This window comes from Centroberyx gerrardi, chromosome 11, assembly GCF_048128805.1.
Source record: "Centroberyx gerrardi isolate f3 chromosome 11, fCenGer3.hap1.cur.20231027, whole genome shotgun sequence".
Classification (NCBI taxonomy): domain Eukaryota; kingdom Metazoa; phylum Chordata; class Actinopteri; order Beryciformes; family Berycidae; genus Centroberyx; species Centroberyx gerrardi.
Genome location: NC_136007.1, coordinates 11,501,289 through 11,515,168, shown reverse-complemented (window position 1 = coordinate 11,515,168; position 13,880 = coordinate 11,501,289). Strand labels below are relative to the sequence as shown.

The following is a 13,880-nucleotide window of genomic DNA, read 5'->3' as shown; positions in this document are numbered from 1 at the left end:
TCAGTGTTATTACCTCTGATATGTAACTGTGTAGAATTTGCTTGAGTAGAAAGGTATGTAGATGTAGAATTTAAGTGAAACATTTTTTCAAATGCACTTTCTGTTCAAAACTGCTAACACAACAGCTCATAACAGCACCTAAACATTACCTAAGATGTGATTAAACAGTATTTTGATTTTATCTCTTGTAGCAAGTGTGATGGGATGCTGAAGGCAGCCAAACCTTTCCATACCACAATCCGTAGATAGATCCCAGAGGCAAGAGGAGAGCCCAGAAACTGTCTTAGCCGTACAGACCGGGAGTTATAGTTTTGACACCCACACAGACACTGTCTGCTTTAATCTCTTTCTGGGAAGAAGCCCGTCAGCTGAGGGAAACCATTGTTAAGTACATCCACACAAACCCATGGTTTACTAAGGAACTCATGTACCTGATGATACACAAATAGAGATGAATATCGCTTGGCCAGAAACAAGCTACATAAATCATCAGCAACAATGTAAGACTAAACTGGAGAGCCAGTTTACAATTACTTTCTCACCTCACTCACAAGCTACAAGGCCCTCCCTTCTCTTAAACTTGCCGGTGACCTCAACTCTATTTATTGCCGCTTTGATTGACACGTTCCCCCCCAAGCCCTCTGCAACAGCCAGCACTCCTCCACCCCTAACCCACGTGTCCGCAGACCTCTTCCCCAGCACTCCCCAACCCCTATGCCGACAGTCTTCAGACTTCAAAGCCCGTTGCCTGGCCACCACCGCCACTCATCATCACAGAGAAAGTACAAAAACTATTTTGGCAGCAAAAACGTCAGGATAGCTGCAGGCCTGATGGAGTATCACCTGAGATCCCCAGAGACTGCACCAGCCAGCTGCTCTGTTGTTTACTAGCATCTTCCACCACTCCCTGTCCACAAGCAGAGTCATTGCCGGCTTCAAACCATCCACCATCACTCCTGTATCCAAGAAGGACAAGGTTACCTGCCTCTGTAACTACCGGCCAGTGACACTAACCTCCATTATGATAAAGTGCCTATCTTATCTCAAAGATATCACAGACTTACTCCTTGGCCCCTTGCAGTTTGCCTACAGGGAAAATGAGTCAGTCAACCTATGCCTACACTTTGTTCTGGAACACCTGAGCACGACTGTTTCCTGTGCCAAGATCCTGTCTGTTGACTTCAGCTCCGTCTTCAACTCCATCATCCCAGAGCTGCAGCACAGCAGTCTGTCCCAGTTTAATGTCTCCCCTTCAATCTGAGGGTGGATACTGGGCTTCCTGACAGACAAATGGCTGTTTGCTGGGATCCTACTTCTTTGACCCTTGCTCGTTGTGAACGCAGGTGCACAGCAGGGATGTGTGCTCTGTCCCCTCCTCCACTCTCTGTACACAAATGACTGTACCTCTGCCGCTTCCTTCAGTCCATCAAACTGCTCCAGTTTGCAGATGACGCTACCCCAGCGGGCCTCATGACCAACAATGAGTCCATGTACAGGAGAAAGGTGGGCCCGTCAAAAGTTCACATTGTCCTATTTTTTTAAGGTCCACCATCACCAACAGCCTCAAATGGGATGAGAACATGTCCTGCTTAATTAAGAATGGATATCCCTCATGCGGCAACTGATGCAGCTCAATTTCTCACAATGAATCATGGTCCCGTTTTACAGGTTACCAATTAAAATCATCCTCCATCTTCTGGGTTGTTTCCATGTCCTCCTCTTCTACAGACAAGCTTCAACATGCTGTTGTCCGCATTACAGAGTGGGTCACAGGCTGTCAGCTGCCTGCCTCAGAGGAGCTGAATGACACAAGCTTGAAGAAAAAAGGTAGGAAGGATTGTCATCAACCCTGCACACCCAGGCGTCCATCTGCTCCAAAAACGTTCCTCTGGCAGATCGTACTGATGAAGCTGAAGGAGACTTCTTTTCACTTTCTAGCTCTCTCTTTACACACCCAGTCTCTGCCTCACAATTGTTATCCATTGAACACATCACTTGCACAGGCTTTCTGTCAGCCTATGATCTTGCTAGTCAGATGGCATTTAAACTTGCCTACCTGATACGTCTCCTTGCTGTCAGTCCATCATCCCACCACCACCAGTGTTAAGGCCCTGTCTATGGCTTCCCAATGGGATCTCCGTAATCAAATTAATTTATAAGGTTCTATCGCCTATAAATCGTTTCCGGCGACGGGGTCAATGCCAAAGATCTTGTTGTAATATTCTAATAAACATCAGCCCTCCGAAGAGTCAACCCCTGTTGCCTACTGCTGTTATCATTTAGTACCATGTTAGGTATTACTACCCAAGAGTTGCTTGTACAGTCTTACAATTACTCACAATTCTTCGCAAATCATGCCACTTACAGCCTCCGAAGGGGAGGAGCAGGAACATGATAAGTACTGTTGGTTTCTTTGAGATGTCCAGTATGTTTTCCTTTCTAATGTCTCATTTACTTAATGCTTATTGTAAATTCACTTGCAAATAAACTAAACTACAGTTTTAAAAAATATATATGTAATGCAGTACCTGGTGAGGTCCTCCCAGTAGGAGTCCCACTGTTCGAACGCGGAGCTGCTGCAGACCGTCTCACACTCTCCCAACCCCATCAGTTGATCCACACAGCCCTCCACCTCCTTCCCTCCATCCCCCACCCCCACCGCACTGTCCCCACAGGGGCTCTGCCGGTGGGTCATGTCTCTGTCCTGGAGAGAGAGATGGAGGTAAGAGAAGAGTGGGGATTAGGGTTAAAAGATAACCTACTCTTTGTGTTTTTCTTGTTGGAGTACTACTATATGGTAAAGGTTTAGTTAAAGAAATGTAGGATTACAAACCAAAAACTGATTACTGCAGCCCAAAACTGTGAACTGTGCAAAGTATAAGCTAAAAATATGCTAAAATATGCAAGGCAAAGAAATCAGATCTACATCCAAAATCATAGTCTAACTAAATTTTAAATTTTAATTTGATCCCTCTCAGATTGCCTTTTAATTCCTCATGAGACCGCCTGACATTATTTTTTGAACATCACATGGTGCTTAAGTGCGACTGCATTTCTGGGATTTGTCTTTGCATTTCTGGGCTCTGAGTTTGTTTCCCCAAGGTTGCAGCAAAAAGCATCAGGGGCGAGGCTTTGGAGTGGTGTGGGTCTGCTGCTCTCCTATTGGTCAGATCAAAGATGTAGTGACAGGCGTCTCGATCCCTCCCTGTCAGTTTCCTCTGTGTGTGTGTACATGAGAAGTGGAGAGGCACATATTGAGATCAATCAATCGTCCCCTCAGGAATGTAAAATCTATTGATTTATACATTATTTGATACATTCGCTTCCATTACCAACTTATTTAGTAAACACTGCCATACAGTTTTACAATTACTATATAATACTTTATTGACATTTTGATGTAATCTTTCACCTAGTAAACACTGATAGATGGCAGCTGTCCCTTTACTGGGGAACCTCCTCCGGCCTGCATCAATTCAAAATGTCTCAGAGAGCAGAAAAGTATTTTTTTAATCAGGAAGGAACACAACAAAATATTGAAATATTGAAGAAAACAGCTTTATTTGGCATATATTGGGCCTATATATTGGAAAAATACATGCCATTAACTATTAACCCATATATGTCCGCTGTGGAAATTAATTAGTTGGTGTAAGTAAATGGAGACTCACCCTAACATCCCATTCATGTGTTGATCAGAAAATTTAGAGCACACCAGTGAGTTGCTATGTTTAGCCTCCAACAGGTTGCAAACTGAGGTAGACACCTGCGCCTGACAGCATGAGTGGTGACAGGTGAGTGTCTCTCTTGCGCACTGGGCTGTCTGCTTAACGCTGCCTCATATCACCCGCCTCTAAATGTTGAGAGCCTGGCAAATGTCACATGGCTGTCAAACAATTAGCCACGGGCCACACTCCATTTTAAATGCCAGGCTGGTGGGTGAGGTGACTGCATGCAACTGTGCAGCGAAAGGAGAGAGAGGTTTTCCTACCGTATTAACATATGAACGAGATGTGTAGGGTGGCTCTCCATTTACTTCCACCCTTAAATTGAAATTGTCAATTTAGTTTGCAAAGACTATGATTTTGGACGTAAAGTTGATTTCTTCGCCTTGCATATTTTACCTCTCCGTCATAGGTTGCAATGTTCCACCAAAGTTCTGGGTTGAGAATAGACCTCGTAAGTCGAATGATGTCAGCCTTGTCCAAATATGGCTCAAGGTTCCATAGCGATTTCTCCATAGGGGAAATTAATGGGGTTTCACATAATCGTCTCTGTCACAGTCTACGTTTAATGCAGGATTTTCAAAGTCCATCCGTTTTTACCTTCATATATTTATGTCTCTAATGGCACTGGGTCCGTTGATTTCTGTAACCGTTTTCTAGTCTAAGCAGTATTTTTGCTAGCAACAAGCTACACACTTCAGCGCATATAATTTGCTATGGAACCGGAATTCCATATTTGGGCTTGTGGGCATCTGACTTACGAGGTCGATAATCATTAACAAAAAGTTCACAAAATTCTTAACATATACTAGTTGTTGTTGCAGTTACTGTGAATTAATGCTCTCCCTGGATAAGTTTTTGTGTTTGTATGCTCTGCGTTTCAAACCACCTGTGTCTTCACCGTCCTTGTGTGTGTCCTCGTGCGTGTGTGTGTGTGTGTGTGTGTGTGTTTAACTGTCAAACTCGACTAAACATGTCTGCTCTGCCCTGCACAGTGTGTTTTTTTTAAATATGAACAGAGGGTAAAAGTAGGTTACAATTAATTACAATTAATTACAATTATCAGCAGTATGTTTGTTACTAAAATGTTTAGGTCTTTTTTAAATGAACATCAAAGTCTATGTGGATTGCTGTTCATTTTATGATTTTGATGTGAGTCAGTACACAAGAAAACAATCAACTTAATTTCTCATTATTTATACAGTATATGAGTATGAACGTGCGCGCCAATTTTGGCTGGCAAGTTTTAAGCTTGGACGCTTCCATCAGATGCAACGCAACACCAACGCAACGTGGGCAGCGGAGCAGCTTTCATTGATTTCAAAGAAAGCATTCCCTCAATGGCTAACGCCTGTGTGTGTGTGTGTGTGTGTGTGTGTGTGTGTGTGTGTGTGTGTGTGAGTGAGTGCGTGTGCATGTGTATGTGACAGTAACCTGGCAAAAATAGATTACCAGTGCCAAGCCACATGTATTAGGTATGATAGGTTTCCTCAGTTTTATCTGTGGTGTGTGTGTGTGTGTGTGTGTGTGTGTGTGTGTGTATGTGTGTGTCCACTCACCAGTTCATACATGAAATCTGGGTCAGAGCTGCTGGCGAGCAGCTCGGTGCTGGTCAAGGCCTGGTCAGCAAATGAGTAGTTCTGAAAGGCGTCCCCAAAGGGAGGCTCCATCCCACTGATGCTGGGCTGCAACACAGCAGAAAAATGGTGAAGTGAAGAAAGAATAAAAGACCCCACCGCCACCAAGACCACTTTTTGTCTGAGAAATTGCCAAAAACAGGAGCACTTTTCCTTTCCCTTTCTTTGCCCACTTTCCTATCCGACCTGTCTCTCTCAAGTTCAAGATCAATTTGTTGCTATACAAAAAATACGATGAAAAACTTCACGTCTCCCTCCCAGAGAGGATGGAGATCCCGCTGTACAGCATGTATCTCCCAGTGAAGACAATGCATGCCCGTGTGTACATAAAACAACAGTACAGATAAAACAAAGCAAGCAACAAGTGTGTGTGTGTGTGTCTCAACATTCGACCTAGGGTTCCTACAAATTTTTTATTAAAAAGTTCCACAATTTTTCCAGACCGTAATTTCTTCACTGGATTTGAAGATTTTGGTCAGTGTTTAATATGACGCGTGCTGACAGCAGCTGGTCAACTAGGCCGCATCACTCTGTGGCTAAAGATTATTATTCAGACAAGAAAGAAAGAAGAAAAAAAATAACACAATTTGTGAAATGACAGTGTGGCTCTGCATCTATATAAAATCTGTAATCATATTCATCAGGACTGAACAACAATATTTTTATCTGCGACCAGCAGCTAGTATATAATTCTAGTAATTCACTCCGTCAGTCGGTCCCAAAAATGTCAAAAACCTTACTGCACGTGCCATCACGAGACACTATAAAGACTATGAGCCTGGCCACTGCATCACTTTCAGTTTAGCTCAGTTAGTAAAGAATAGGTTTGCCAGGCCAGAGATCCCCGGGTTCAAGGCCAGTGTGCAGCAGACACGTTTTTATCCAGCATTTAGACGTGTTTGTCGGAGCGACATGCAGCCATATTATCCAGTGTTGCCGTGTCCACCGGGCGCGGTATGAGAGCCGGAGCCACTTATGTCTGTGAACGTGGAAATACACTATTTTGACTTGTGGGTGTATCTATAAACAGTAGAGACATAGAAAATCAAGATATTATATGATCTCTTTATTTACTGCATCAAAATTTCAGTTTCCCGATTGAAACCAATGAATGAATGAATGATGATACCCACTCACTATAAACTCACTATAGAGTAGGCTATCATAGACTGTGTCATAATTCTATAGTAAAATTATAATGATTTTTCTTGTTTTTCTCTTTGTTTTTAGGCTGTGTTTTAGCCTACCTCTTTTTTCCTCTGTGTTCAATTGCTCTGTAGCCTAGTTTGTTATCTATCTTGTCAGCTCTGTGCCTATAAATGAATATACTGCCTAAAGTAACCTTTTATTGTACCAGGAGTTCAGTTTCCTGATTGAAGCCACAGACTGAAACTAAAAAATGTGATGTGACCGCCACACCTTCTCAAAGCGCCAAGCTGGTCGTAGCTTATCACAAATTACATGCTTGTTTCAATAGATTTTTAGTTAATTCCTTTTAACTTTTCAAAACCTGGATATGATCAGATTAATTTTCATTCTTTTATAGGCAGGCGTAGGAACCCTGTCTGCCTGGAGGCCAGGTGATAACGGTGTGACCGAATGCTGTTAAGAGTCTCCCCCTCTCTGTCCTCCCTCTTACCTGAGGCATTGCCAGGCAAAGCTCTAAGCTCCAGCGGGGGGAACCTCTGGACCTCCTGTCCCGTCCCAGAGGTGTGAGGTCGTCTGATCAGCACAAGACAGCAATGCTGAGGGAGACGATCAGAGAGCGCTGGCGTGTGCAGCCTGCAGGGCTGAGGGGGGCAGAAACTGGGCTCAACCTGGTCAGGTCCGCTCTGTTGTAGTCCGGTGTGGTTCTCTGTATGCTTCAGGTCTGGGAAAAAGTACATGGAGGAAGAGGGTTAGAACCAGGAAGAAAGAAGAAAGAAACAAATAACATTTTAACCAAGGCTAGTAAGTTTTTTTACTCTACAGTTGGGCAGCACGAAGATGGCTTCAATGATTTTCACAACATATTCTGATCATGATTATTAATCATGATTTAAAGTCTTTATTATTTAGGGACCAAAATTATTTTACTGCACATTGGTATCTTATATCAACAGCTTACGTCTAAATGAAATGAAACGTTTCAATATTATGCCATACCAATAACAATAACATTGAAATAATTTGTAATTATTAAAACTATGGGAGCTAAAATTCAACATAAAATTATACACAATCAGTTGTGCAGCCCTACCCTACCCCAGGTACAATAGTCATTAAAAAAAACAATTAAACTATAAACTTTTAGATCATGCACAAACATTGCAACTTGAAGAGTGAATTTACTATGCAACCACTTCAGCAACATAGGCAAAACTTAAAACCCAGATGCATCAGGTTGGCTGGTCAAGCAATGTATTTTAATGTATTTTAATGTATTTTAATGTATTTTAATGTATTTTGACCATCAGCACCAGACTGAGCAGCATGTTTTGGTCTTTTGATGTGAAACAGGAAGCAAACATCCTTTTCCATGTAACCTAATAGTATTACGCCCTCTGATGAAACACTGTTGCCCCACCACTGCCTTTGTTTACACAGTGATTTATCTGAATTAGGCATTTTTCCACTATGAAATGTATTGTGTGAGCTTTTGATACAAGAACTGGGAGTACATGACAGTTACATAGGGGTTTACATGTGGTCTGAAGCTGGAAAAGATTAACTTCCTTTGTTAAGTGTAAATACTGGAGCAGCATGTATTTTGAGTTATGATGTGTTTCTCTACCCTTCGGGGAGAACTGTGATCACAGGCAAAAAGTCTGAATCTGTTCCGGAGGCAGATTTGCCAGGCCCAGCTCAGTCAGGTCACATGAACAGCTTATGTTCCTTGAATACTAATTTGGCACGGCCCCTTTTTAGTGCTGAAACAATTAGCCAATTAATCGATCAATAGAAAATTAACCGATTATAATTTTGATAATCGATTAATCGTTTTAGTCATTTATCAGGTAAAATTAACCTTTGCTGGTTACAGCTTCACAAATGCTAAGATTTGCTTTCTTTTCTCCGTTTCATATCATTATACAATTATTAATATTATACATTATATAATCAATACAGCGATTAATCGAAAAACTAATTGTTAGATTAATTGATAATGAAAATAATCAGTTGCAGCCCTATCCCTTTTCATTACAATGCATTGGGTGGCATTCCCCTTTAAGAAAGTTAAAAAAAAAATCACTTTTTCCCCATGAACAAGTCCCACTCTGTAAGAACATATCCAAAACCTTGTTGTCAAATAAATTGTATTTGTATCTTGTGTTATTGTATCTTTTAACAATTCTTCAGCAACTCCTTGGGCAATGTTGTCCTATAGTGCTTCTAAAAAAGTTGTCGTGTTGCTGTTTACTGCTGAGGCTACCTGCCAGCCTGCCACTGGACAGGATCTTCCCCCTCTGTCTCCATCTCTAGTGCTGAGCCTCCAAATTTAACACAGCACTAGGCTACGCTAGGCTATCACAGTCATCTCTTTCCTTCTATCCCCCTCTCACTCGACATTACTTTCACAACACAGACTAAGCTAAGCCATCACCCTCACCTCTTCTCATCTCTCCCTCTCTTTCATCATCACTTTCGCCCTCATCCTCCTTTCATTCTCTGCCTGTTTGTCATTCTCTCACTTTCCTACACCGCCTACTGACTGCGACACATGGACTGAGCCTAATCTTCAGTCCCTACGCTGCTTTTGCATAGCAAATTATTAAGGATCTGCATGGAGACATGACCCCTGCGTAGCACAGTGACACACACAAACATTCACCAATCCCACTCCTCTAGAGGCAGAGGATGACATCATTTCCTCTCACTGGGTGCTCTTGCTGACTCTAATGAACTTCTCGTCACCTCGGAGCGCTGTCCCCCTTTACTTTACTTTGCATGGAAACAGGAAGTCAAAGAAAACAGTGCTGCACATTTTACATGCACCTGCAATTACAAGAGCAATTTCCAAAAAACACAAATGGACATGCAAGCACACAAGTGCATGCATGCACGCATGCACACACACACACACACACAGCCTCTTGATGCCCACCAAGATATTTGGAAACAGCCTCTGAAATACAGATTCTGATCATCTTAGCCCCTGTGTACTTCCTTCCTGGACAGCTGTGTCTGGTTTCACTTGTAGCAGAGGCAGAATGAGGAAACATAAGGCCTGAACAAAACAGTAACACCAACAGCAATCCAGGCTCTGTGCTATCGCAGAAGGCAACATTAAGGCTAAGTTCACAATGAGCATGCAGAAAAAAAGTCAGTGGCAATGCTCCTCACCTGACCTGTTTAAGCTGAATAGAATGTTTTCCAGTAGCAGAATAAAATGCGATCCAACTCACTGCTTAATAGCTGACAGGCTACGATGTAGAGCCTGACATTTATGACCAAACCTGGCAGGACCCAACAGATTTGAGCTGACTTGGTTCAGCAATACTGTTGAAAAATACCAGTATTAGATGCTTTTTTCTTTCTTTCTCTGCAATGTTGGATTTTAGTTGGGGTTGGGCTCACAAAAATCTAGAAACTGTGGGCTTGATTCAAGGTTCACTGCATGTTTTCCATTTCAAAATTTCTGATTTTTCCAGAGGATTTTTTCCCCCTTCTAAAACTATGGTAAACATAGGTTCTTATACAAAATGCTTGCTATAGAAACGTATCTAAGACAAATCGATAAAGGCTTGAGTTGTTCAACAGGACAGAATTTATTGCAGCATCATGCTTAAACTTCAGAAGTGCATAGGGGATAGAAATTTTAGTTGACGCTGATCCCAGGGCTGGTTTTTGCCTGTCCAGACCAGATAGTGAAACATTACCCTCACTCTGCATAATCTGATTGTCTTCTGATTATAATGTTATGAGGTAGTATGGCCATATGGCTCTTGATTGCTGCCTCTTGCATGTCGGATAGATCAAATGTCTCCTTACACAACTTACAAAATGCCCTGTTGTCTGTTTTTGCATCCCTCAGCAAACGTTCACATTTAGGGTCGCTAAGCCAGCCCAGCTCTCCACAATTTCACAGTTTACTGTGGCATCAGTGTCAGGTTCATGTGTGTGGCTGTGTATGCTAGGCTCGCAACAGACTCACACAGGATGAGCTCTGTCTTCTCTGCTTCCACTCAAATAATGTAAACACATGTGAGTTGAGTTCAGGGTCGTAGTGGACAGTCTCAACTAAGCAGACAAGTCATTACTTTTGAATCACAAAATGTAGAAATGGGTATGATGGTATGATTTTTATGGTATGGTAACATCATTTTTCCCATATTTTTAGTCACCATTTTCTCAAAATTTCCATACACAATCAAATCTGAAAAAAACAAAAATCATAAAAATCACTGAAATCATGATACTTGTCCATAATTTCCAGAACTGCACAAGAACCCTGTTGGTCCAGGTCTGGGAAAAGAGAGTTTGGTTGTGTTTTGCTCAACCCACAGCTCTACTATGATGCAAACGCCTGACATTCTCTGCTGCACAATATTGGACGAGATCCAAGTAGGTCAATCACCAGTCTTATTTGGAATGAATATCTACTGATATCAGTCAGTGGCCAACTGATGAGAGATTTCCTCCTGATCCCTACAGAGATAACAGGCAGGAGGCTTCAGCCTGTTTACTTAAAAATTAGAGGACATTAGCCAGAATCTCTATAAACACAAATGAAAGGGCGTTAACCCACAGGCCTTAAATGTGTATGTGTGCATGGGTGTGTGTTTGTGTGGTAACATAAAACGATCGTGTACAGTCTAGGGACAGACTAACAGAATATGGCTGCTCAGTAACAGCCTATCTGGTAATCGAAGGCACCAGGATACATGCTGCTAGTTAGAGTTTTCATCGTATTTTTTTATTAGGTGGTATAAACAGGCGAGTGACAGGAAGTAGGAGAGAGGAGATGACACGCAACAAAAATCGTAGACTAGATTTGAACCGAGAACATGGTATGTGCTTTACTAGCCCCCTGAGTCACCAGGATGCACTACAAGTAAAAATTAATTCTTCAGTTCACTGAACAGCCCTTGTACCAGTGTACTACTCTTGTATGGAGCTCTTAGCCAGGAAATTCATGACTGCTGCTGTGTGACAGTCGGGGATACATTCACAAACCTTTATGTCTATATATTATGGGTGCTGCAGTTGAAAAATACATGATTTAAATAACTCGATGGGTATATTATTGTGGTGTCTCACTTGCAAACATTTTGGTTCATCAATCAGGCTACACTTAAATAAGATCTCACTGGTCAGAGTCATGAGTAACCATCTATTCTGGCATTTGAGCAACACCCATCAAGCATAGGTGACAGTGAATAAATACTGCTGCATCCTTCGATTCAGAGGTCTAGTTCTAGCACACTGTAACTGTGACCGCTGTTTCTCTGTGACGAGTCTGTGGCCACAGGAGGATTACTTTGAGGGTAAAAGGGCATGATCTTTTTCAAAGCGTTTGACAAAGAATAATGTAAACATCTGCAAAGAAAATAGACAAAAGCGATCTTGAATTTGATGGCTGTCATAACTTATGAACATATGTGTTATGTCAACATAGGTGCTTTCTGGTTTACAAATATATTTATCCCTTACTGTTGGAAAGCAAGAGGAATGGACGACCAGCTCTCGTACAGACACTGCTCTGACACTGCAGCTGCTGATGAAAGCACACACACTGCTTTCAGTTTCCCAAAAACGATACGTAAACAAGGCAGGCCACAGTGCCTACAGGAGCTACACAAACGCTGCACAAAAAAAAAGGTAGGAAATAATGGGAGAAAAGACAAAACAGATGATAACTCAAGGTCCAGACAAAAACATGAAAAGTCAAATCCCTACATGTTTGACCACTGGATCCATATGTTTTTGAGAAACACAGTCCAGGAGCAGAGATGAACTACAACAGAACAGCAATTATCAGAGGAGTCTAACAGGAGTGTACAGCTTCCAAATGAACCTAAACAAACCACAAATAACCTAAGAAATGTCACTAACATCACCCCAATCTCTGCACTCATCATAGATCCTGAGCAAAACAAAACAAACCCTCAATCTAACCCTTGTGCGCCAACACCCACGTAATCCCCTTGCCCTATTGGTCGAACAGAGCTGAAGTCCCGCCTCCACGCATGCATGGATGGCTGCCACGACTGTCACTCCGGGAGTTGCTACATAATAAACAGCCCGTTTCAATCTAGGTTGAGGCAGAAGATAAACAATTTGAAGGCCTGTGTCCATGGCCTAGATAGCTATTTAAACGAGATTTAAAATAAAAATCTACCACCTTCCACAAAAACTTACTGTAATAAACTAATATACGGTGAAAGGTAAATCTATAAGTATTTACCAAAGAACGAGCAAATCCAACGGTTGTCTCCCAAGCAGGTTTATAAACTATAAAGCACTTCTTTAGCTGAAAATGTAATCTAAACTATGCTCAAAACAATCTGTTACCTAAGATATCTGGAATGGGTACCGATTAGGTCAAACAGCCTGATTCATCTTTATTATCCACTTTCAATCACATGGAAATTTCTCGCTCGGCCGAGCTCTTTCCAGCAGCAGTGGATGTTGTGTTGGGGGGCGTGTACCGTCAGCTCAGGCTAGCTTCAAGTGTTGAGCATTTCACTGACCCAGTAATGCTTTTCCTACATCAAATACCATCCAATGCTGAACTGTAACTGCTACCGGGCTTGTCAGTGACACAATAACAGTTGTTGTAATTATATTATATAAGTATAGCGTGGTTTTGGACAATTAACTTGGTTTGCAAACGCTGTACAAGCCAATCTTCTTACATAAGTGCACGTTTCTAACCGTATGGACCCAGAGCCAGACCTGTTATCACACTGTTGGAGTGGACCGAGCAACTGATTGCCAGGACACAATCAACAGAACCAGCGTTATTTTGACAGGTTTCGGACTGATTGACATTTACTGAAATTTACCTCAGTCCGTTCTGAAACTGCATTTCTGCCCGAAAACAGTTCCTGCAAGACTTTATAAGCTGCTGTGCACATTAAGCGACATAATAATTGTGTTTTCTGCCCTTGTCCGAGGTTTTATTGCGGAACTGAGTCTTGCTTCCTTTTCGCCCGCAGCTCACAGTATGGCCTCCGTCCGCCCCCCTTCATCCCAGCAAGCCCGATACAACAACCGACCTAGCGTTAGCTTGCGAGCTAACCCAGCACCAGCCTTCACCAACCGCCGCAGCGAAACACTGATCCAGCGCTCAGCAAAGTTTTCCAAAACGGATTAGTAACAATCCTACTCACTTTTAGGACACCCACATACACGTCTTGCTTCGTGTTGCACCTCGTATCGCTTCCTATGTTGACGATAATAAGGCCATTTTCAATGGAGTCCACGCGTTGAGCTCTCGGGTTTGTTTTGTTTTTCTTCTTCCTGACGGGTTCCTGGAAAGCGCGTGACTGCTCGGTCACGTGGTGCGCCGTGGGCCAATAGCAACGAAGCCTCG

General features: G+C 42.4%; 1 protein-coding gene across 1 annotated transcript in view; it reads right to left on the bottom strand.

Annotated features, from left to right (window-relative positions):
• crebrf (creb3 regulatory factor) overlaps positions 1-13,789 on the bottom strand; it is a 28,416-nt gene extending 14,627 nt beyond the window's left edge. The window contains exons 1-4 of the mRNA XM_071894720.2: positions 13,678-13,789; positions 7,002-7,232; positions 5,285-5,410; positions 2,529-2,704 (exon numbers count right to left, since the gene is read on the bottom strand). Coding sequence (XP_071750821.1) covers positions 2,529-2,704; positions 5,285-5,410; positions 7,002-7,010 — 311 coding nt within the window. The 5' untranslated portion in view covers positions 7,011-7,232; positions 13,678-13,789. The remainder of the gene's footprint in view (positions 1-2,528; positions 2,705-5,284; positions 5,411-7,001; positions 7,233-13,677) is intronic.
• Positions 13,790-13,880: the final 91 nt, after the last annotated feature.